Source organism: Oncorhynchus keta, chromosome 28 (genome assembly GCF_023373465.1).
Source record: "Oncorhynchus keta strain PuntledgeMale-10-30-2019 chromosome 28, Oket_V2, whole genome shotgun sequence".
NCBI classification, from domain to species: domain Eukaryota; kingdom Metazoa; phylum Chordata; class Actinopteri; order Salmoniformes; family Salmonidae; genus Oncorhynchus; species Oncorhynchus keta.
In genome coordinates this window covers 17,209,368-17,235,436 of record NC_068448.1, presented here as the reverse complement: position 1 = coordinate 17,235,436, position 26,069 = coordinate 17,209,368, and the positions used below count along the sequence as shown (strand labels likewise).

Genomic DNA, 26,069 nt, shown 5'->3' with positions numbered 1-26,069 from the left:
GTGACTTTTCATCCTCCTATTCTGTATTGTACTTAAGTAATGTTTAAAATCTTTGCTTTGGTAATATCTCAAATGTATGGGCCATGTAAACCTTCACAATAGTGTTCAATAGAGGAATAGAGAGATACTGAGGGGAAAGGTGCTAGATGGTGTTCAGCTGCAGTAATATCGCTATCTCACTCTCCTCTCCCCAGAATTGCTATAAACCCAATTACGAAAATTGCACCCATATATTTGTGGGAGACAGTTAGCTCATCTTGGTGACAGTGCAAACTTTTAGGGTGAATTATGCCTGTGTCATTCAGGAGTTTACCAGAGCAAGTCAATTACTCACAGGCTGGAATCTCAGCGAGCCCATATACAGTATAGGCTGCCCATACAGCCTCCCTCTCACACACCCACACAAAAAGTATGTGGAAATAAGATAATGAACAACCTTGGCAATTTTTGTTTCAGTTTCCATTTCGTTATCCACATTTGAATCACACCACCTATTACAAGAAGTAGGTGTCTTTACAGTAACTGTAGTTAAGGCCTATCTACTAAAAAAAGTTGTTTCTGTTACTCAGATCAAAACACAAACACACTGTTCCGCTCTCACTAGAATAAGCATAAAACTTCCGATGACTTTTTGTCATGAATAACGATCAATGTGGGCTGTTTGAAGACTGCAGACACATTCTGCTCAATGTGCCTGTAGGCGAGAGGGAGGCAGAGAGCAGGGAGCACATTCCTCACTGACAGAACAGAGCCGAGAGAGACCCCTCATGATCTGAGCCAGAGGTGGAGATCATCCTCTCAAAGCTAAAGGTGCTGCAGTTGTGTGTATGTGTTTAGAGTTGACATGGCAACCATACAGACTACAGCCTACAGAGTCACAGAGCTATAGCTAAGCTACCCCACCCAGGCCTGCATATTTAGAGGAAGGATACTTAATATTGTGCAAATGATGAGGTGGAAGGTAGCCTAGCGATTAAGAGCGTTGGGCTCACTTGGTGAAAAATATGTCAATGTGCCCTTGAGCAAGGCACTTAGTCCTAATTGTTCCCGTAAGTCGTTCTGGATAAGATGTAATGATACCTGAGTTTTGGATAAATAGGTAGATGTGTATGCTGTCTGTATCATATAGCAACATCAAAGTACGCCAGTAATTAAAGGGTTGAGTTACATGACTGACTTATTTTCATTACCATTAATTTACTCAACGTCCTCAGTAAGAAAATAAATATACAGCCAGCAGTCTAATCATAGTAATTTATTTCAAATCTCTATATCATTGGACACTAATAACTTAATTTAGAGGGGTTTTTTCAGTTTAGGATGAGAAACACATCTTTAAGATGACACAAAAGTGTACTGGTATATGAAGCAACTAAGATATGGATATCTGGAGTGATGAATGTCATTAAAAAAAACACCCAACAAAGAGGTCACTAACACTACACTCAGTTATCACAGATCCAAACATGGAGCTTTCCTTCATCCTACCCTCTGACATGGCATAACAATCATTAACAGTCTAGGGTCTAAATCAAATGGGAATGTATAAGCTGGAACTGGAAGCCTAAGTATTGTTTGTTGTCCATTACTTTACTTCAATTAGAGGAGGGGTGGTAGGGTTAGGGGGAAATAATACATTTAAAAAATACAAACAAATTCAATGTGAATGAGTGTGCAGGTTCGTGTTGTAAGTAATGCAGGCAGGAAATAAGAGTGGGGGGGAAGAAACTCGCCTTTTATCATTTCCCCCAAATCAGAGGAGGAAATGAATATGAATGCCCTCCGGCAGGCGAGAGGGGGGGGTTCAGGACCTGATGAGGTCCTTTTAAAAGGATGCGTCTGGACACTGCCGGAACCTTCTCAGTTGGGTCCATGCCAGAATGGTGGGGCTGCCATAGTACATGTAGGGAACATGCAAAAATAAACACATACAGTATGTACGCACAAACAAGTGTGCAAACACATGTCACTGACACAATGTATAAGGACTGCAATTGCGAATGTACAGTGGAGCACAAGACATACATGCAAACACACTACAAAACAACAACATAAGGATAAGCGATTTTCTAAGACAATGTATAGCAGCTGTTATTTTGGCCATAGTACACGTGTCCTGACAGCTGCATGAGTCTCTTAGATTGACACGGTATGAGTCATAACTCAGTGCTTCTGGATCCACCTCTTTTGTGTTTCAGAAAATGGAAGTGGCGGCAAATAGGGTTAGGGGTTCAGAGTCAAAGTTATTCTGGGGGGGTCAGGGTGTTGTCAAAATACGAAGGAAATGCACTTAACATTTAACAATGTTTACAAACACAAAGTCAAATCTATATAAAATACATCAAATGTGTTCCCAAAACACTTCACTCCTTGACTGATATAAGTGTTAAATAGACATCAGAAATGAATCCGCTTACATCCTCCATATGACATCTGATATACAGTTTCATCGAACAGCCAATCACTAAGTCCCTTTTCAAATTGAATCAATCCCTGTCTCCAAGCCTTGTTCAGCCAGCCTGTGGATGAATGCATATACTGATAGAGGAGCAGATTGTTTGGATGTATGTTTCCAGTAGATATGAAGAGATATGCAGTACCCTGTCCAGCTGACAAAGAGCCTGTCCAGTGTTAATGTCATGGCTCTGGGCAACGTGCTTTGATCTATGTGTGACCTCTTTTACGTTGTCGTGGATGTGATGATCTTCCCACAGCCCTGAGCTCTGGTTATGTCACTCAGACTCACAGACAGAGGATTGCTGTGGCTTATTATGGCCAAGGGGACGACTGGCTCGTGGTTCACTCCCAACATGATAACTTTCACCTCCAGACAATGGCTTCCCTCTTATCCAAACACTACACCACAGACGTCATGGAGAAAATGGCTGTGATTTACTTCACAAAATTACCTGAGGGGACTGTGAGATAATTCAAATCAAATTGTATTTGTCACATGCTTCGTAAACAACAGGTGTAGACTAACAGTGAAACGCTTACAGAAAGGTCCTTTTCCAAAAATGCAGAGTTAAAGATTTAAAAAAATATAAAACTAATGAACTTTGATCAAAACAAAAAGGAAATGCTGAGTCAGCATGTTTTGCAGGATATGAGAGGGAGGGGAAAAAGTATTGTCTTTTACAGCTAAAATGGCTTTTGGACTCATTTTAACGTTCCTTCTGAATGTGAAGACTTCCCACCAGTACCTGATCACATCACTGTTAGCTCAATAAGTATTGATATTTCCCTTTTCCACTTTCCATTTTATTGAAAAACAGTAAGGGACAAATAAATATGTACACTGTATGCTCAGGGAACAACAGTGGAAACGCCTGAGAACATTAAAGTCTGGTTTCCACTGAAATGCATATTGTCGTTTTACCGCAGAATTAATTTGACTGCAGTATGATGTGGAACAGGATCCTGCTGACCGTTAATGACTCCCCCTGGCAATGTAATGGCATGTATTACACTGCTGATCCCCCAAAGCCCTGCCCCACACACACACACACCCACCCACCCCCCAGGGTTTTCTTTAGGAAAATGTGGCGCCAGACAATTGACCGGGAACATTTAAATTGACCGGTCAGTTGAGAAATGTACCTGACCCATATGCATTGGGTGTGTAACCTGATTAGGGCATCCACCCAGTGTTCAGAATGACAGAAATCTCATTTAGATTATGCTATTAATATTAAACAGAACATGCAAGTCGAGGTTGCAAAGATGTGCGGTCCTTCTTACCAAATTCTGATGCGCACTTTGAAGATGTTAGAATAACTTTACAAATGTACTTTTTTCTCACCCAACAAGACAACAAACAGCAAAATCACTTACCTGTCAATCTACTATCCCCCATAATAGAAAAGTTTACCTATGCCATCAGTCAACTTGTCAAGAAATAAATAGCCTATTTCAAACAGACTCAGACAGTTGTGGGACGATAGATCACAAATTCATACTAATGTACCAGTAGGCCCCAAAAAATACATAATAATTGCATAGGTTGCTAGTATAACTAAGATTGTGCCTTTGGCTATTTAACAATAAAAGATAGTTCATATAGTAATAAGGCCCGAGGAGGTGTTGTATATGGCCAATACACCACGGCTAAGGGCTGTTCTTATTGCAAGACGCAATGCGGAGTGCTTGAATACAGGCCTTAGCTGTGGTATATTGGCCATATACAGTTGAAGTTTGTGACCAAGCTTTAACTTCCTGACTGATGTCTTGAGATGTTCCTTCCTCATGATGCCATCTATTTTGTGAAGTGCACCAGTCCCTCCTGCAGCAAAGCACCCCCACCACATAATGCTGCCACCCCTATGCTTTACAGTTGGGATGGTGTTCTTCGGCTTACTAGCCTCCCCATTTTTCCTCCGAACATAACGATGGTCATTATGGACAAACAGTTCTATTTCTGTTTCATCAGACCAGAGGACATTTCTCCAAAAAATGTGATCTTTGTCCCCATGTGCAGTTGCAAACCGTAGTCTGGCTTTTTTATGGCGGTTTTGGAGCAGTGGCTTCTTCCTTGCTGAGTGGCCTTTCAGGTTATGTCGATATAGGACTCGTTTTACTGTGGATATAAATACTTTTGTACCCGTTTCCTCCAGCATCATCACAAGGTCCTTTGCTGCTGTTCTGGGATGGATTTGCACTTTTCGCACCAAAGTATGTTCATCTCTAGGAGACAGAATGCATCTCCTTCCTGGGCGGTATGACAGCTGCGTGGTCCCATGGTGGTTATACTTGCGTACTATTATTTGTACAGATGATACCTTCAGGCGTTTGGAAATTGCTCCAAAGGATGAACCAGACTTGTAGAGGTCTACAATTCTTTATCTGAGGTCTTAGCCGATTTCTTTTGATTTTCCCATGTTGTCAAGCAAAGAACCACTGAATATGAAGGTAAGCCTTGAAATAAATCCACAGGTACACCTCCAATTGACTCAAATGATGTCAATTAGCCTATCAGAAGCTTCTGACATCATTTTCTGGAATTTTCGAAGCTGTTTATAGGCACAGTCAACTTAGTGTATGTAAACTTCTGAGTTGTGATACAGTAATTTTCCCAACAATTGTTTACAGACAGATTATTTCACTTATAAGTGAATAAGTATTGATATTTCCGACCTAACCGACTTGCCAAAACTATAGTTTGTTAACAAGAACTTTGTGGAGTGGTTGAAAAACAAGTTTTAATGAATCCAACCTAAATGCATGTAACCTTCCGACTTCAACTGTATCAAACCCCCAGGGTGCATTATTGCTATTATAAACTGGTTACCAATGTAATTAGAGTATTCAAATTAAATGTTTTGTCATACCTGTGGTATACGGTCTGATATACCACAGCTGCCCGCAAATCAGCATTCAGGTCTTAAACCACCCAGTTTATAATATAAAATAATTGCCTCAACAGAGTTGGTCTGAATTTGGCTAGGCTACTTTGAAGCAAGGTAAGACATGCCTCATAATATGTAGTAAAATGTTCAGGTTTCAAAGGAAGTACACACTACCGGTCAAAAGTTTTAGAACACCTACTCATCCAAGGGTTTTTCTTTATTTTGAATCATTTCTACATTGTAGAATAATAGTGAAGACATCAAAGCTTTGAATTAACACATATGGAATCATGTCAAAATCAAAAAAGTGTTAAACAATTCAAATGATATTTCATATTTGAGATTCTTCAAACAGCTACTCTTTGCCTTGATGACAGCTTTGCACACTCTTGCATTCTCTCAACCAGCTTCATGAGGTACTGTTGTCACCTGGAATGCATTTAAATTAACAGGTGTGCCTCGTTAAAAATTGTGAAATGTCGTTCCTTCTTAATGCATTTGAGTCAATCAGTTGTGTTGTGACAAGGTAGGGGTGGTATACAGAAGATAGCCCTATTTGGTAAAAGACCAAGTCCATATTACGGCAAGAACAGCTCAAATAAGCAAAGATAAACGACAGTCCATCATTACTTTAAGACATGAAGGTCAGTCAATGAGGAGCATTTCAAGAACTTTGAATGTTTCTTCAAGTGCAGTCGCAAAACCATCAAGAGCTATGATGAAACTGGCTGTCATGAGGACAGTCAAAGGAATGGAAGACCCAGAGTTACTTCTTTTTCAGAGGATAAGTTCATTAGAGTTACCAGCCTCAGAAATTGCAGCCCAAATAAATGCTTCACAGAGTTCAAGGAACAGACATCTCAACATCAACTGTTCAGTGTAAATCAGGCCTTCATGGTCGAATTGCTGCAAAGAAACCACTACTAAAGGACACAAATAAGAAGGGACTTGCTTGGGTCAAGAAACACAAGCAATGGACATTAGACCAGTGTAAATTTGTCCTTTGGTCTGGAGTCCAAATTGGAGATTTTTGTTTCCAACCGCCATGTGAGACACAGTGTGGGGGTGCTTTGTTGGTGACACTGTCTGCTTATTTAGAATTCAAGGCACTGTCGTGGAAGATTCAGAATTTGTTGGTAACATATGTAAGATGTTTTATATTCATCAAATGTGTGTAAGTTACTTCTCATCAGAATGGTATTTTTGTATAATACTGTGGCGAGGTTGCAGTTATCTGTTCTATGTCAAGACTAAGTTGCATGGGCCGTGGAGAGGGGAGAATGTCAAAGTGTCATCATGTGTAAACATATCTTTTACTCCCTTCCGTTTTTCTAGTGGGGAAAGGAGGGTGACAGTGTCTGGAATCATTCTCATGCTCCCTTTTATCTTAACCTATAGCCTCACTCTCCTCTCAGTGAGCTTGTCCAGGATTGGTTGTATTTAGAGTTGGTTGTATCTAAATGACAAGTTGATATATGCCTGTTGATATGGAGGATTGGTTTATGGTTCTGGGGTTTGAGTAAGGAGACAAAGCTGAACGACTTATTATGTCTATGCTGTCTGACTATGTGTGTTCTTTGCTATTAAAGGATCTCAGTTGCATTGTAAGGGGGCTCTCAGAGAATTCATTGAGACACTGAATTTATCTGAGAGTCACAGGATTGTGATAGAGCTCATATAATAAAAGATGGACTTTTATAACTAACTCTGACTTGTGTGTGTGGTTTGCTCCCATGATTTGGTAAATCGAGGACATTTCCACAACAGCACACTTAACCAGCATGGCTACCATAGCATTCTGCAGTGATCGGCCATCCCATTTGGTTTGTGCTTAGTGGGACTATCACCTGTTTTTTTAACAGGACAATGACTCAACACAACTCCAGGCTGTGTAACGGTTATTTTAATCCAAGATGGCGGAGCAGTCGGACGTGGATGTTTGTCTTTTCCCGTGTACAGTCGGGCAAAAAAGTATTTAGTCAGCCACCAATTGTGCAAGTTCTCCCACGTAAAAAGATGAGGCCCGTAATTTTCATCATAGGTACACTTCAACTATGACAGACAAAATGAGGGGGAAAAAAAATCCAGATTTTTTTTTTTTTTTAAATCACATTTTAAAAATCCACCTTTCCAGAATCAAGTCTCTCACAGCTGCCGCTTGTTATAAACCCCCTTCAGCCCCCAGCTGTGGACACCATATGTGAATTGATTGCCCCCCCGTTTATCTTCAGAGTTCGTACTGTTAGGTGACCTAAACTGGGATATGCTTAACCCCCGGCCATCCTACAATCTAAGATGCCCTCAATCTCACACAAATTATTAAAGAAACAGACCAGGTACAACCATAAATAAGTAACCATGGGTACCTTCTTAGATATCATCCTGACCAACTTGCCCTCTAAATACACCTCTGCTGTCTTCAACCAGGATCTCCGCGATCACTGCCTCATTGCCTGTGTGCGTAATAGGTCTGTGGTCAAACGACCACCTCTTATCACTGTCAAATGCTCCCTCAAACACTTCAACGAGCAGGCCTTTCTAATCGACCTGGCCCGGGTATCCTGGAAGGATATTGACCTCATCCCATCAGTAGAGGATGGCTGGTTATTCTTTAAAAGTGCTTTCCTCGCCATCATAAATGAGCATGCCCCATTCAATAAAATAAAAAAAACTAAGAACAGATATAGCCCTTGGTTCACCCCAGACTTGACTGCCCTTGACCAGCACAAAAACAGCCCGTGGCATTCTGCATTAGCATCGAATATACTAATCGATAATTTCAATAAGCATTTTTCTACGATTGGCTATGCTTTCCACCTGACTACCACTACCCCAGGCCAACAGCTCAGCACCCCCTGCAGCAACTTGCCCAAGCCCCCCATTTCTCCTTAACCCAAATCCAGACAGCGGATGTTCTGAAATAGCTGAAAAATCTGAATCCCTACAAACCAGCTGGGCGAGACAGTCTGGACCCTCTCTAAAATTATCCGGCAAATCTTTGCAACCCCTATTACTAGCCTGTTCAACCTCTTTCAAATCGAGATCCCCAAAGATTGGAAAGCCGCCGCGGTCATCCCTCTCTTCAAAGGGGGAGACACTCTAAACCCAAACTGCTACAGACCTATATCCATCCTGACCTGCCTTTCTAAAATCTTCAAAAAACAAGTTAACAAACAGATCACCGATCATCTCAAATCCCACCGTACCTTCTCCACTATGCAATCTGGTTTCCGAGCTGGTCATGGGTGCACCTCAGCCACTCTCAAGGTCCAAAACAATATAACTGCCATCGATAAAAGACCGCACTGTGCAGCCGTATTCATCGACCTGGCCAAGGCTTTCGACTCTGTCAATCACCGTATTCTCATTGGCAGACTCAATGGCCTTGGTTTCTCAAATGACTGCATCGCCTGGTTCACCAACTACTTCTCAGATAGAGTTCAGTATGTCAAATTGGAGGGCCTATGGTACGGACCTCTGGCAGTCTATGGGGGTGCCACAGGGTTCTACTCTCAGGCCAACTTTTTTCTCTGTATATATCAATGATGTCGCTCTTGTTGCTGGTGATTCTGATCCACCTCTACACAGACGACACCATTCTGTATACATCTGGCCCTTCTTTGGACACTGTTACCAAACCTCCAAACGAGCTTCAATGCCATACAACACGTCTTCCATGGCCTCCAACTGCTCTTAAATGCTAGTAAAACTAAATACATGCTCTTCAACCGATTGTTGCCCTCCCCCCCACATTAAGCATCTCTAATCCAAAATGAAATATAGAATCAGCTTCCTATTTCGCAACAAAGCATCCTTCACTCATGCTGCCAAACATACCCTCATAAAATGGACTATCCTACCGATCCTTGACTTCGGCGATGTCATTTACAAAATAGACTCCAACACTCTACTCAGCAAATTGGATGCAGTCTATCACAGTGCCAACCGTTTTGTCACCAAAGCCTCATATACTACCCACCACTGCGATCTGTATGCTTGGCTGGCCCTCACTACATGTTCGTCACCAAACCCACTGGCTCCAGGTCATCTATAAGTCTTTACAGGGTAAAGCCCCGCCTTATCTCAGCTCTCTGGTCCCCATAGCAACACCCACCCATAGCACGCATTCCAGCAGGTATATTTCACTGGTCATCCCAAAAGCCAATTCCTTCTTTTGCTGCCTTTCCTTTCAGTTCTCTGCTGCCAATGACTGGAACGATTTACAAAAAAATTATAATAATAAATAAAAAAATAATAATAAAAATAAATTTTAAAAAATCACTGAAGCTGGAGTCATATCTCCCTCTCTAACTTTAAGATGCTCTGACAGCTGATGCTTAACGATCACTGTACACAGCCAATCTGTAAATAGCACACCACAACTACCCCTTCCCCATATTGTTATTTATCTTCTTGATCTTTTGCACCCCAGTATCTCTACTTGCACATCATCATGTGCACATCTATCACTCCAGTGTTAATGCTAAATTGTAATTATTTTTCCTCTATGGCGTATTTATTGCCTTACCTCCCTACTCTTCTACATTTGCACACATTGTACATAGATTTTTCTACTGGCCTACCTGGCTAAATAAATCAATAAAATAAAATTGACTTGGCCTCCACAATCCCCTGACCTCAACTAAATGGAGATGGTTTGGGATGAGTCAGACAGAGTGAAGGAAAAGCAGCCAACAAGTGCTCAGCATATGTGGGAACTCCTTCAAGAATGTTGGAAATGCATTCCAGGTGAAGCTGGTTGACAGAATGCCAAGTGTGTGCAAAGCTGTCAAGGCAAAGGGTGGCTACATTGAAGAAACTAAAATATATTTTGATTTGTTTAACACTTTTTTTGTTTGCTAGATGATTCCATGTGTGTTATTTCATAGTTTTGATGTCTTCACTATTATTTTACAATGTAGAAAAAAGTCCAAATAAAGAAAAGCCATTGAATGAGTAGATGTTCTAACACTTTTGACCGGTAGTGTATGTATTCAAAATGCATACTGCGGCAGCAGTATCTGAATGCTGTACTCGTGTGATAAATAAGATACATAACGCATATACTGTGTACACACGCACCATTTTAATTCCACTAAATTATGCAAATTAACCTATAGACCGAATAGCATTACCAGTCAAATGTATTTAAATCAACTGGTATTTACATCAAAGAGTCTAAAACGCATTATTTTGCAACAGGATTTCTTATTTTCCCGGACAATTGGTCGGCACCAATTTAATTTCTCGCCCAAAATAATTATAATAAAACGCCAAAAGCCGGCTATTACCGGAAACCCTCACAAACACACACACACACATACACACACCTCTCTGCCTTTCAACTAACAACATTTCTTTGGAAAAAGTTGCCTGGGTGCTCTTTAGAATTGTGTGGAAATGCCAGAAATGCATTTGTCCAATCAGTCATGAAACATTTGCGGTCTCTAAAATCTCATCTGTGACATCATCACAGCATCTAACACCCACGTGAACCTTTCATGATTAGTCATGTCACTTCATACAGGAAGCCTTTGGCATCATGTTGTTTTCTTTCACTTAGATACACTTGGCCCACAATTAGATGTAGCTCTTTCCTGTACAAAGCCCTCCCTGCCTACTATTAATCATGGGAGGACAAAATTATTGAGCTTTAGATCCATCTCCTTCGGAAAACGCGCACCCTTTTCATGATCTTAAAAATGGTGAAAAGGACTTGTGTAGTTTAATCAGATGTCTGCAATCTGAGATCATACATGGGCCAAGTACTGGAATCTGCAATGATTCATGTTCTTAAGTACAGGATGATCTGAGTTAATGGTAAAAGAGGGGGGGGGGGCTAAAGAAGAAAAAGTGGGCTAAGAAATGGATTCAATTTTGAAAATATTTGTGTAGCCTCCTCGTCTTCATACACACACTATCAAATTTACATTGTCCATACATCATTTGTGTTACTACCAGACTATAACAATGTTAGAAAATACCTAATGATTAACTGCCGATCATACATTTCCTGGTATATTAAGCAGAATTAGTGAATCTTCATGGCGAATAAGAAATGCAACAGAACCATTATTTCTTTGGTCTGCCCGCATTCATTTCCTTTCCCTAAATTATACCATTCGTCATCCTCTCATTACAAGGACAGACAATTTTGAACAAATTCCAATTGCCTTTTATTGCTAGCTTAGATGATACAGGACGCATATTTTTCATAACTCAGTCTACTACGGACTCTGTTATTGAAGCTAAGATCATATATTTTTGCCCTGCATGAATAAATGCAACAGTAAAATGAAAATGATTCACATTGAGTTGCATGCAAACTGTCCTGTTACTGTATAGTACGTTGTTGTTGTGCATGTTGAGTTTCCAAGGTAACACTGTTCCAGTAGAATAACAAAGTACCACGCTATTACAAGATAACATACTACAAGATATTACATGCATATGAACTCATGCAGTAATTGTCTAAGATGCTCAATTATTTGTTTAGTATTGTATTTTCCTGGAAAATGAGAATGTAAGTACTAATAGGCACGTACGGTGCATTCGGAAAGTATTCAGACCCACTTTTTTCCACATTTTGTTACGTTACAGCATTGTCCTAAAATTGATTAAAATGTTTCCTACACCCCATAATGATAAATATTTTTTAATACATTTTTTGCAAATGTATATCAAATAAAATACTAGATTTACAAAAGTAATTAGACCCTTTAGTCAGTACTTTGTTGAAGCACCTTTGGCAGCGATTAGTGAGTCGTCTTGGGTATGACACAACAATCTTGGCACACCTGTGTTTGGGGATTTTCTCATATTCTTCTCTGCAGTTCCTCTCAAGCTCTATGAGGTTGGATGGGGAGCGTCGCTGCACAGCTATTTACATGTCTCTCCAGAGATGTTTGATCGGGTTCAAGTCCGGGATCTGGCTGGGCCACTCAAGGACATTCAGAGACTTGTCCCAAAGCCATTCCTGCATTGTCTTGGCTGTGTTCTTAGGGTCATTGTTCTGTTGGAAGGTGAACCGTCGCCCCAGTCTGAGGTCCTGAGTGCTCTGGAGCAGGTTTGCAACAAGGATCTCTGTACTTTTCTCTGTTCATCTTTCCCTCGATCCTTCTCCCAGTCCCTGCCACTGAAAACATCCCCATGAGCATGATGCTGCCAACACCGTAGGGATGATACCAAGACTCCTCCAGACGTGACGCTTGGCATTCAGGCCAAAGAGGTCAATTTTGGTTTCATCAGACCAGAGAATCTTGTTTCTTATAGTCAGAGTCCTTTTAGGTGCCTGTCACGTGCCTTCTACTGAGTGGCTTTGACAGAGTGACCATCAGGTTCTTGGTCACCTCCCTGACCAAGGCCCTTTCCCACAATTGCTCAGTTTGGCAGGGCGGCCAGCTCTAGGAGTCTTGGTGGTTCCAAACTTATTCTGTTTAAGAATGAGGGAGTCCACTGTGTTCTTGGGAACCTTTAATGCTGCAAACATTTGGTGGTACCCTTCCCCAGATCTGTACCGTGATACAATCCTGCCTCAGAGCTCTACCAACAATTCCTTCGACTTCATGGCTAGGTTGTTACTCTGACATGCACTGCCAACTGTGGGACCTTGTATAGACAGGTGTGCCTTTCCAAATCATGTCCAATCAATTGAATTTACCACAGGCGGACTCCAATCAAGGTGTAGAAACATCAAGTATAATCAATTGAAACAGGATGCACCTGAGCTCAATTTCACGTCGCATAGGAAAAGATCTGAATACTTAAGTTTATTTTTATTTTTTATGTTGATACATATGCAAACATTTTTAAACACCTGTTTTCACGTTGTCAGTGTGCTGTGTGTAGATTGAGGAGGAAAAACAGAAAACAAAATGTGGAAAAGGGTCAAAGGGGTCTAAATAACTTCTGAATGCACTGTAAGTAACATAACTGTTACCTAGTAAGTACATGCCTGGTAAAAAGTCATTAAACAGGTTATTCCCTTTAATGATTGACTTAATTTTCCATACCAGAGTAAACCAAGGCATACAATAATATGTTCTCTTGAATCCTCTTAATCAAGTTGCAAGCACAGCAGAATTACTCTATATTCAACAAAAACACCCAAGCTGTCAGTTCTATTTAATGAGATTCAATTAAGATGTTGGTTTCAAAAGACTGGCTCAGCACATGCAGGCAAATAACTCAAGGCTTGAAATGCACACCAATGGAAAGTGAAGAGCGAAAACAGTCTGATTTGAGTAACCACACTACATTTGCTGTATTGAATTTTAGGAATATTGTTCAGTATGAATGTTTATTGCAATATGTTACTAAGAGGCCCATCAACTGACATTATATATATCTGTATATCTGATATTTTGCTATCATAGCAAAATTGTTTTAAATGCCCAAAATCAGAAGAAACCGATATACGGTTCTGTTTAGTCCATTGATTGATCAATGAATTGATTGTCAAATACAGTAATTGACATTGAAAATACCATTATTTTTTTTGCCCACTTTGTATTCCTGAATAGTTAAATACTAAGAGGTTAATGTACAAGAGTCGTTCTTTCAAGACACGAAATGTGATTGAATTGGTGAAATTCTTTCAAACGTAAAAGCCTCCATTTGACCCCAGTCTAGAGAATGGAGAGCATAGGCCAGGGAGGTCAGCTTTTTGGTTCCAGGTAGAATCATTTGCACAGAGGGTTCTACATTAAACTCAAAAAGGTTCTACCTGAAAAGAAAAATTGTTCTTTAAAAGTTACTCATATGGGGACAACTGAAGAATGCTTTTGGAACCCTTTTTTCTAAGAATGTATGCTAAAATATGAACAACATTTAAATGCAAATGAAACTGCCTTTTGACCTCTAGGAAAAGCATAGAGCCACAGTATGAAGTCAGCTTACCTTTGTAAATTGTAACAGATCACACCATTAGCACAATATTGTCCTAGCTCCTGCAAACAGTAACTGCTGAGAGTTAATTTGCATAATACATCTTAATTTAAGCCTATTAAGGGTTTGATTAGAAGCAAATCAGGTACACCGCAGATAACTTCAGATTAATGTTTTCACTGCGTTTTAGATTTTTTTGCATTCAGTGGCACTGAGCAATTAACCAAAATGTTGATTATTTTTTGTTAAAAACAACTAATTGACCGAATCAGTTCTATTATGCGTCTGTTTTTTCAGTGAGCTTAATGTGCACTTTGCACAGTTTCTCTAAAGATAAATCAGATCACTACTGCGAACTGTGTGATGTTGTAACTTCCAACAGACCTATAATTCTACATAATTTACCGCATTGTCTGCGCTAAACTAACTACAATGACCATAATCCATTGCACGCCTACTTGTCTGGTCTGTGTTTCTTTTACGCCTGCCACATTAGGTTAGTGTTGGGAAGAAAAGGAAAGAGAGAGGAGACAGAAGAATGTGTGATGGAAAGGGATAGAGAGCAGTTAATTTGCGAGGTCTCTACCTGAAAATACCCAATCTAAGTGATTGATAGTAGGTATTCAGCAGTCATAAAAGTAAGCCTTATTTACTTTGAAGAAATACTAAAATGATGTTTGTCAGACAGTATAGGCAGCAGCTCTATAGTGATGAGTTGATGACTTGAGAATAAAATAATCAAGTAATCAAATGTAATATACACAACTACTGAAATATTTGATTAAAGTAATGGGAATAAATTATGGGTAATAACCAATTAGCAGTAATGGGCAGACACTAACAATTGGACTGGTATTAAATTGTTATTATGTATTGTTAGAGCAGTCAACCCACATTATGTGTAAAGAAATTACAAAAAATGAATTAATCAAAACCCCCCAAAAATAAAAAAAGATTCAAAACAACCTCAAAAGCACTAAATTGCTCAAATGTTGTATAGTTTTTCGAGGTGCTGTCGTCAAATTTGAAATTTCGCTATGCTAATCTTACACACAACTACTTTTTATTTATTTCACAATTTAAGTAACGTACAATATGATGTGGCGTACACAATATGATGTGTATACAACTAAAATGAGAGAACATCATATATACAACACAGGATATTCTTCTGTGAATTGGGTCAAATAGAACAGATATGGATTTCTTTGGATGTATGCATTTGAGAGGCATATGGCGCTAGATACCGGATCCAGCACTGCGTTCAGAGCCATATGTCCAAAAAGTAGGTCTACAACCATACATTTCATTCAACAATTGTCAGGTAGTCCTTGTCTTTCCTGTGTTGGAGTAAACTGTATTTTATAAGGTGATGTACAGGGTAAATGTGCTTATTGCATACTTACAAGAATGCAGTGCTCTTGGCAAGTGGAAATCCACTGTACTTCGTCATATACAAACATCCTTCACACAGCAGGAAGTGTTTTATTACATTATCTCTACTAATCCTTCCCCATTTTCATCTTCAAAGTACATTTAGATGAACAGCCCTTACTCTTCAGTCTTTTCCCCATTTCGGTCTTTAAACCATTGTATCTGGAACCTGGACAAAGCACAGTGCTGTGGCATAATGTCCTTGATCCTTGAGATTTAGCCTGCTTACAATAAACTCTCCCAATATTCTAGTTATTGTCTGCCTTAATTTGGAACAAAAATATAACAAAGCATTTTTCTGCTACGATGATCACATGGACACATGAATCACCCAGCCGAATGGCATATCAAATTGTGTAATTTGCCTGGAAACTAGCACAGGTCTCAGAGGGAACACAAGGTGAATGAGCAGTTGCAAGCTGCAGTTGTAGGCTGCAGTCTCGTTGTGACTGAGGAGGTAAGGTGCAACACTGCACAGGCAGTCAGGCACTCGCCTTGAGACCAATCATAACAGTCTGTTTTCCACACAGGAGAGATCAGTCCGCTGGAGGGCATAGGAGTCTTGGTTCTTATCACATAGATAGCAGGGGGGGCGCACTGACTCCCTCTCAGACTATTACCTATCCACACCTGCTGTCACCTCACCTCACTGTCGTGAAATGTAATGAGATCTCTATAGCTTAGCTGGTAGAGCATGGTGCTTGCAATGTCAAGATTGTGGGTTGAATCCTGCTGGGTCCACCCACTTGAAAAATGTATGCACGCATGACTAAGTCTCTTTGGATAAAAAAAACATTTGCTAAACGGCATTTATCATTCCAAAAATCACACAACACACCCCATATTACTCTTATACCAAATATGACGACAACTCAATATGAGAGCAAAACTAAGCCATCAAGACCTTTGACAAAGTCAACACTTTTTGGTACAAAACACAATAATTAGCAAAGGTTATAATCTTCTACAGAAAAATAGGACAGAAAATGTATCACTTCTATATTTGGTGGTGCCCTTACCTTTCACCTTTCAAATCAAACTGCTACTCTGGACATCCTTTTCTTTTTACATGAACTAGAATGGTCCTTCTGTAGCTCAGTTGGTAGAGCATGGCGCTTGTAACGCCAGGGTAGTGGGTTCGATCCCTGGGACCACCCATACGTAGAATGTATGCACACATGACTGTAAGTCGCTTTGGATAAAAGCGTCTGCTAAATGGCATATATTATTATTATTATTAGAATAAACAACATCTGCCTTGATGATAAGATGTTTCCAGAACAAAATCACTTTCAGCTTGCCAATCCCCACAAGCTACTGTCACTCACGTACTGTCACTGCAACACTTAAAGCCTTTGTTTGTTGTTCAATGTATCTTGTTTAAAAGCAAATTGGGCTAACGGTTTGAGGCACAGCTAGAGCTACAGTATTTAGTCCAGTCATAGGGTTGCATGTCTGCAACATATGAAACAAAACACTGAAATGCTTTCCTATACTCCATCCCATATTCCTTGGTGCCAGGAAGGAATTGTAACTTTAAGTCACCCTTACGTTCAATGAATGATGAGCAAATCTAATACTGTAACTGAAATACGCATGAATGTCTGTCGCCTCAAAAAAAAATGTCCCATAAATTAATTGGCTGTAGCTGAGGACATTCTCTTCATTACACCTTCAAAATCACATTTTCACTGAGGTATAGGCCTACTACATCTGCACAAAAAAATAAAAACTAATCCTTGCATCTCTTATTTCAATAGCCCTCTCTCCCGGTTCCCATCCACACATCATTAAACATATTATTATAACATGACTGTCAGCCCGTGTCTCTCTTCGCACCATTCTTGCTCTGCCAGGTAATCAATTTGTCGTCACTCTCTGTAACCCCAGTAAAGTCATCAAGCGAAATGAGTTACAGCTGCAAAGAGCCTTCAAGAATACAGAGGGGGAAAAAAGCGAGTGAGAAAAATGACAACAACGCCCAGGAATATTCAGCTGCCTGCTAGCACATCCCAGGTCTTGAAGATGAAATATTAATACACAATTTGTTTATCTGCAGGCCAACATCTCTCCGGTGCCGAGCTGTTAATTTTCTATCGGCACAGACAACGGATCAGTCAGTCATGAACTCTTCACAACCATTACCGGGAGACATTTTGATTAAGTATTCCTAATGTAGTGGATAGGAAAGAATGGAAACACTCTGCCTGCCAACTTTTGATTGACCATTAAGCCACTGATGAATGTGCCTGTCAAAGAGGAGACAATTACCTCAACAATGAAGAAACTCTTCAGGAAGGCTTATTTCTCTAAAGGGCTGACACATTTACCAGATTACAGACGAGGCAGCTGAGAGCGTGTAAAGGGAACTTAGGCATCTTTTCAAAAGTTCCCAGGATAATAGTGGGTTGGGGACACATTGTTTTTAAGAAAATGGATTTTTGTGGGACAAAAATACTGGGTGTGTGAATAATAATAACAATAATAATAAATACCCAGTGCATATGGAAAGCATTTATACCCCTTGGACTTTTAACATTTTGTTGTTACAGCCTTATTATATAATGGATTAAATAAAAAAAAATATTCCTCATCAATATACACACACAATACAAAGTGAAAACAGGTTTTTAGAAATGTTGGCCAATTTATAAATAATAAAAAACAGATACCTTATTTACATAAGATTTCTGACCCTTTACTATGAAGCTCAGGTGCATCCTGTATCCATTGATCATCCTTGAGATGTTTCTACAATGATTGGACTCCACCTGTGGTAAATTCATTTGATTGGACATGATTTGGAAAGGCACAAACCTGCATAAGGTCCCTCAGTTGACAGTGCATGTCAGAGCAAAAACCATGCCATAAGGGCAAAGGAATCGTCCGTGGAACTCCGAGACAGGATTGTGTAGAGGCACAGATCTGGGGAAAGGTACCAACACATTTCAGCAACATTGAAGGTCCCCAAGAACACAGTAGCCTCCATCATTCTTAAATGGAAGAAGTTTGGAACCACCAAGACTCTTCCTGGAGCTGGCCGCCTGGCCAAACTGAGCAATCTGGGAAGAAAGGCCTTGGCCAGAGAGGTGGTCAAGAACCCGACAGGCGACACTCTGACAGGGCTCTAGAGTTCCTCTGTGGAGATGGGAGAACATTCCAGAAGGACAACCATCTCTGCAGCACTCCAACAATCAGGCCTTTATGGTACAGTTGCTAGATGAAAGCCACTCCTCTGCAAAAGGCAAATGACAACCCACTTGGAGTTAGTCAGTCATTTAGGTGCCTTTTGGCTATGAGAAACAAGATTCTCTGGTCTGATGAAACCAAGATAGAACTCTTTGGTCTGAATGCCAAGGGTCACGTCAGGAGGAAACCTGGCACCATCACTACGGTGAAGCATGGTGGTGGCAGCATGTTTTTCAGTGGCAGGGACAGGGAGACTAGTTAGGATCAAGGCAAAGATTAACGGAGCAGAGTAAAGAGAGATCCTTGATGAAAACCTGCTCCAGAACTCTCAGGACCGCAGACTGAAGCGAAGGTTCACCTTCTAAAAGGACAACAATCCTAATCACACAGCCAATTCAATGCAGGAGTGGCTTCGGGAAAAGTGTCTGAATGTCCTTGAGTAGCCCAGTCAGAGCTCGGACTTGAACCCGATCGAACATCTCTGGAGAGACATGAAAATAGCTGTCAAGCAAAACTCCCATTCCACCCTGACAGAGCTTGAGAGGATCTGCAGAGAATAATGGGAGAAATTCCCCAAATACAGGTGTGCCAGGCTTGTAGCATCATACCCAAGAAGACTCAGTTTAAATGTATTTGACTAAGGTATGTAAACTTCTGACTTCAACTGTGTGTGTGTGATATACACTGCTCAAAAAAATAAATGGAACACTTAAACAACACAATGTAACTCCAAGTCAATCACACTTCTGTGAAATCAAACTGTCCAGTTAGGAAGCAACACTGATTGACAATAAATTTCACATGCTGTTGTGCAAATGGAATAGACAACATGTGGAAATTATAGGCAATTAGCAAGACACCCCCAATAAAGGAGTGGTTCTGCAGGTGGGGACCACAGACCACTTCTCAGTTCCTATGCTTCCTGGCTGATGTTTTGGTCACTTTTGAATGCTGGCGAAGCTTTCACTCTAGTGGTAGCATGAGACGGAGTCTACAACCCACAAAAGTGGCTCAGGTAGTGCAGCTCATCCAGGATGGCACATCAATGCGAGCTGTGGCAAAAAGGTTTGCTGTGTCTGTCAGCGTAGTGTCCAGAGCATGGAGGCCCTACCAGGAGACAGGCCAGTACATCAGGAGACATAGAGGAGGCCGTAGGAGGGCAACAACCCAGCAGGAGGACCGTTACCTCCGCCTTTGTGCAAGGAGGAGCACTATCAGAGCCCTGCAAAATGACCTCCAGCAGGCCACAAATGTGCATGTGTCTGCTCAAACGGTCAGAAACAGACTCCATGAGGGTGGAATGAGGGCCCGACGTCCACAGGTGGGGGTTGTGCTTACAGCCCAACACCGTGCAGGACGTTTTCATTTGCCAGAGTACACCAAGATTGGCAAATTCGCCACTGGCGCCCTGTGCTCTTCACAGATGAAAGCAGGTTCACACTGAGCACGTGACAGACGTGACAGTCTGGAGACGCCGTGGAGAACATTCTGCTGCCTGCAACATCCTCCAGCATGACCGGTTTGGTGGTGGGTCAGTCATGGTGTGGCATTTCTTTGGGGGGCCGCACAGCCCTCCATGTGCTCGCCAGAGGTAGCCTGACTGCCATTAGGTAACAAGATGAGATCCTCAGACCACTTGTGAGACCATATACTGGTGCGGTTGGCCCTGGGATCCTCCTAATGCAAGACAATGCTAGACTTCATGTGGCTGGAGTGTGTCGGCACTCCAGAAACATCTCAAGACATCAGTCAGGAAGTTAAAGCTTGGTTGCAAATGGATCTTCCAAATGGACAATGACCCCAAGCATACTTCCAGAGTTGTGGCAACATGGCTTATGGACAACAAAGTCAAGTTATTGGTGTGGCCATCACAAAGCCCTGACCTCAATCCTATAGAAGATTTGTTGGCAGAACTGAAAAAGCATATGCGAGCAAGGAGGTCCACAAACCTGACTCAGTTACACCAGCTCTGTTGGGAGGAATGGGCCAAAATTCACCCAACTTATTGTGGGAAGCTTGTAGAAGGCCACCCGAAATTGAAAGGCAATGCTACCAAATACGCATTGAGTGTATGTAAACATCTGACCCACTGGGAATGTGATGAAAGAAAGAAATCTGAAATAAATAATTCTGACATTTCACATTCTTAAAATAAAGTGGTGATCCTAACTGACCTATGTTAATTGTGAAAAACGGAGTTTAAATGGATTTGGCTACGGTATACGTAAATTTCCGACTTCAACTATATATATATATATATATGTGTGTGTACACTACCGTTCAGAAGTTTGGGGTCACTTAGAAATGTCCTTGTTTTCTAAAGAAAAGCACATTTTTTTGTCCATTAAAATAACATAAAATGGATCAGAAATACAGTGTTGACATTGATAATGTTGTAAATGACTATTATCCCTGGAAACAGCAGATTTTTTATGGAATATCTACATAGGTGTACAGAGGCCCATTATCAGCAACCATCACTCCTGTGTTCAAATGACACGTTGTGTTAGCTAATCCAAGTTTATCATTTTAAAAAGGTTAATTGCTCATTAGAAAAACATTTTGCAATCATGTTAGCACAGGTGAAAACTGTGGTTCTGATTAAAGAAGCAATAAAACTGGCCTTCTTTAGACTAGTTGAGTATCTGGAGCATCATCATTTGTGGGTTCGATTACAGGCTCAAAATGACTAGAAACAAAGACCTTTCTTCCGAAACTCAGCAGTCTATTCTTGTTCTGAGAAATGAAGGCTATTCCATGTGAGAAATTTCCAAGAAATTGAAGATCTCGCACAACACTGAGTACTACTCCCTTCACAGAACAGCACAAACGGTCTCTAACCAGAATAGAAAAGAGGAGCGGGAGGCCCCAGTGCACAACTGAGCAAGAGGACAAGTACATTAAAGTGTCCAGTTTGAGAAACAGACACCTCACAAGTCCTCAACTGGCAGCTTCATTAAATAGTAACCGTAAAACACCAGTCTCAACGTGAACAGGCGACTCCGGGATGTTGGCTTTCAAGGCAGAGTTCCTCTGTCCAGTGTCTGTGTTCTTTCGGCTATCTTAATTCTTACATTTTATTGGTCAGCCTGAGGTATGTTTTTTTCTTTGCAACTCTGCCAAGAAGGCCAGCATCCTGGACTCGCCTCGTCGCTGTTGACGTTGAGACTGGTGTTTTGTGTAAGTAGGCATGTACATTACAATGCAGTCGGAAAGTATTCAGACCCCTTGACGTTTTGTACATTTTGTTACGTTAAAGCTTTATTCTAAAATGTATTAAATAATTTCCCCCCCACAATTTACACACAATACACCATGACAAAGCAAAAACTGGTTTTTAGACATTTTTGCAAATGCATAAAAAATATAATTAAAAAAATAAAATATTTAATTGACATAAGTATTCAGACACTTTCCTCAGTACTTTGTTGACGCACGTTTGGCAGCGATTACAGCCGTCTTGGGTATGGCAGTTCAAGCTTGCCACACCTGTATTTGGAGAGTTTCTCCCATTCTTCTCTGCAGATCTTCTCAAGCTCTGTCAGGGTAGATTGGGAGTGTTGCTGGACAGCTATTTTCATGTCTCTCCAGAGATGTTCGATCGGATTCAAGTCCGGGCTCTTGCTGGACCACTCAAACACATTCAAGGACTTGTCCCGAAGCCACTCCTGCATTGTCTTGGCTGTGTGCTTAGGGGCGTGGTTGCGTTGGAAGGTGAACCTTTGCCCCAGTCTGAGGTCCTGAGCACTCTGGATCAGGTTTTCATCAAGGATCTCTCTGTACTTTGCACCGTTCATCTTTCCCTCAATCCCGACTAGTCTCCCAGTCCCTGCCGCTGAAATACAACCCCACAGCATGATGCCATGACTACCATCCTTCACCGTACGGATGGTGCCAGGTTTCCTCCAGACATTACGTTTGGCATTCATGACAAAAAGTTCAATCTTGGTTTCATCAGACCATAGGATCTTCTTTCTCATGGTCTGGGAGTCTTTAGGTGCCTTTTGGCAAACTCCAAGCGGACTGTCATGTGCCATTTATTGAGGAGTGGCTTCAGTCTGGCCACTCTACCATAAAGGCCTGATTGGTGGAGTGCTGCAGAGATGGTTGTCCTTCTGGAAGGTTCTCCCATCTCCACAGAGGAAATCTAGAGCTCCGTCAGAGTGACCATCAGGTTCTTGGTCACCTCTTTGACCAAGGGCTTTCTCCCCCGATTGCTCAACTCTAGGAACAGTCTTGGTGGTTCCAAACTTATTCAATTTAAGAATGATGGGAGGCCACTTTTCTTCGGGACCTTCAATGCTGCAGATATTTTTTGGTACCCTTCCCAAGATCTGTGCTTTGACAACACCATCACGGAACTCCAGGGACAATTCCTTTGACCTCATGGCTATGTTTTTGCTCTGACATGCACGGTCAACTGTGGGACCTTACATAGATAGCTATGTGCCTTTCCAATCAAGTTCTCAAAACACATCTCAAATATGATCAACGGAAACAGAACGCACCTGAGCTCAATTTCGAGTCTCACAGCAAAGGGTCTGACTATTGATGTAATAAATTATATTTTTATTATTAATAAATAAACAGAAGTTTTTTTTTTTTTTTAGTTTTCGCTTTGTCATTATGGGGTATTGTGTGTAGTGCTTTTTTAAATTATTTTTACTATCCATTTTAGAATAAGGCTGTAACGTAACAAAATGTGATAAAAGTCAAGGGGTCTGAATACTTTCCGAAGGCACTGTGTGTGTATATAAGGGTGAGTGTGTGTGTTTGGAGGTGCTTTTCTGTCGGTCTGTGTGTGTGTGTCCATACACTTGAGTGGGTGTCTATTAGATAAGGGTTTCACGATCTTAAGCGACTATATTGATCTGCCATTACTGGCAGAGAACAACCACCATCGGATGCCTACATCCGCAATCATAAAAAGGAGTGACAACTTCGAAACCCACTGAACTGCAGGGTCGGTATAATTTGTGGAACGTTCCAACAGGAATCTGCTCCACAAACTTCATAAAGTGCAAGGTCGCCAACAAACAACGCATACAAAGTAGCATGATCAATTCACCTAGCTAACTAGCTGCCGAATAGGCATCAACTCACCAACGTAGCTTATTCTTAATCTTTGTCCATAGGCTACCAGAGACATTTTTCTGAATAAACGTGGTGAGTGAAAACTATGAAATAGCTCACTCCCTACCCGGTATCTTATTCGGCCGCTATCCAACTTTGTATGCGTTGTTTGTTGGCAACCTTGTTATTTCTGAAGTTTTTAGAACAGATTCCTGTTGGAACGCTGCACAAATTATACCCACCCCATCCTGCCACCTCCACTGACAATACCTTTTATCAATCAATTCATATCCATCATCTCAAATATTTTCAGTCCCTATTTTAATAAAGCCACTGGTCTGCACTACAGTGCGTTATTACAATGGTGGAAACACTGTCAAAGAACAAGGTTAAGGTTAATCATACAGGTGATGTATATGGCCTGAATTACTGAGCATTAACACCAATTATTTAGCAGAGTGAGGTAACAAAGGATGAAAGAAGGAGTAGGACAGCCTGATGGTTTTGGTAATGATCGAACTGGCTTAAGTAACCCGTTTAGTAAACACTAAAATTAGTTGGTCACCATAACAAACCAAGTATTGGCACACTGATGACCTTTAGCACTACAGTACTTTTTGTCATGAAGAAAGGCCACACTGAGAAATATGCTTAAGTACACACACAAAAAACTAAGGGCAACACAAACTCTAGCCTTATTTGAGAGATGTGCATGTATTTTTTCTGATGACCCATAACACCTACATTTAGGCAACAGAGCTTTGTTCATATTTTACACCTTGCACTGTAGATGATGTAGGCCTACTGTACGTATTCAGTTTACTGGGTGACAGTCAGGTATAACTATTTATATAACATTTGCATTACACTGTTAGTGGTTGTCAATGATTGTCTCAGGTGTTCTCCATCTTGTTTGAACACATTAGAACACAGTAGACACACACACACACCAAAAAGTACTCTGTTCTCCATTTGTCCGTGATATCAAATAATAAGAGTTCTTTGTAAGTTAAACTGTTTCAGACAGCCTACTCGAAGCACACATCTGAAATGTACTTTTACACACGTCTTAATCGTTTATGGTAATACACACAACTTTTGCTTTTTAGTAAAACTATTTTCGAATGACTTGGACTCAATTATAAACCCTAAAGTAGACTAATTCAATGAAATTACCCCCACATATGTGCGCATAATAGCCTATGCATCTCTCTTATTCAAAAACAAAAAACTTTAACTTATTATTTAAAAAAAGACTCGAGTATATTTGAATAAATTGCACCTTTGTCATATCGTATTACCGTCACTTTGATATTCGCTTTGGGTCAGTAAAGAGGCTATATCAGTTTGATAAGAATAACATCTAATATTGTTCAATACCAATATACGTGTGAATGTCCTCTTACCCGTAGACCTTTTCGGCGCCTGCTGTTTCCTCCTTGGCATTTTTTAACTCGTAGTTCACGTAGCTCACTCTGTCCAGGTGAAATCAGTATGCAGTCTAATAAACTAGTCCATGCAGAGCGAGCGACTCTATTTTGCTCTCAGAGTAGGCTACTTCTTTCCTCTTACTATATAACCCAGAGTCAGAAAACGTTGCCTGGGCAATGCAGGTGTCAAAGCAATTCTTCTTCTTTCACGGTTCCTAGATCATATAGGGCGGATTGTCTTCTCCTTTTCTTTCCGTTTCGGTCCAACAAAGCCATAGGACGACGTCCGTCAGATAGATAGATGCCAGTCAGGTTCCGAGAGCACCCTGTATTAAATAGCATATATAGAAGGAAGAGCGTAAAACGTTTGGGTAATGGTACAGTAGGCTATATCACGCAAGGAGCAGGCAGGGTGAGGCGATGCCAGCAAACATCGATACATAGTACAAACTGAACATTAAAAACTCCTCCCTCCTCGCCTGGACTTGATGATGGCAGTCAGACATTTGGTCGTCACTAGCCACAAAGTCATAATTATGTCTAAACCCCGCCCATTTCTAAAATGTGTCTTATGAATGTTTTATATTAAACCTAACCTTAACCGTAACACTGCTAACCTTAAAGTAAGACCAAAAAGCGACTTTATTTTGTGCCAATTTTCGTTTTATGGCTAGTGGAAACCATACATTTGTTACGCTCAATAACTTATTAA

At 40.8% G+C, this 26,069-nt stretch overlaps 1 protein-coding gene across 1 annotated transcript in view; it reads right to left on the bottom strand.

Annotated features, from left to right (window-relative positions):
- Window positions 1-25,859, bottom strand: part of LOC118360738 (teashirt homolog 2-like) — a 75,545-nt gene extending 49,686 nt beyond the window's left edge. Inside the window, exon 1 of the mRNA XM_035740090.2 lies at window positions 25,334-25,859. Coding sequence (XP_035595983.1) covers window positions 25,334-25,373 — 40 coding nt within the window. The 5' untranslated portion in view covers window positions 25,374-25,859. The remainder of the gene's footprint in view (window positions 1-25,333) is intronic.
- Between the last annotated feature and the right edge of the window lie 210 nt (window positions 25,860-26,069).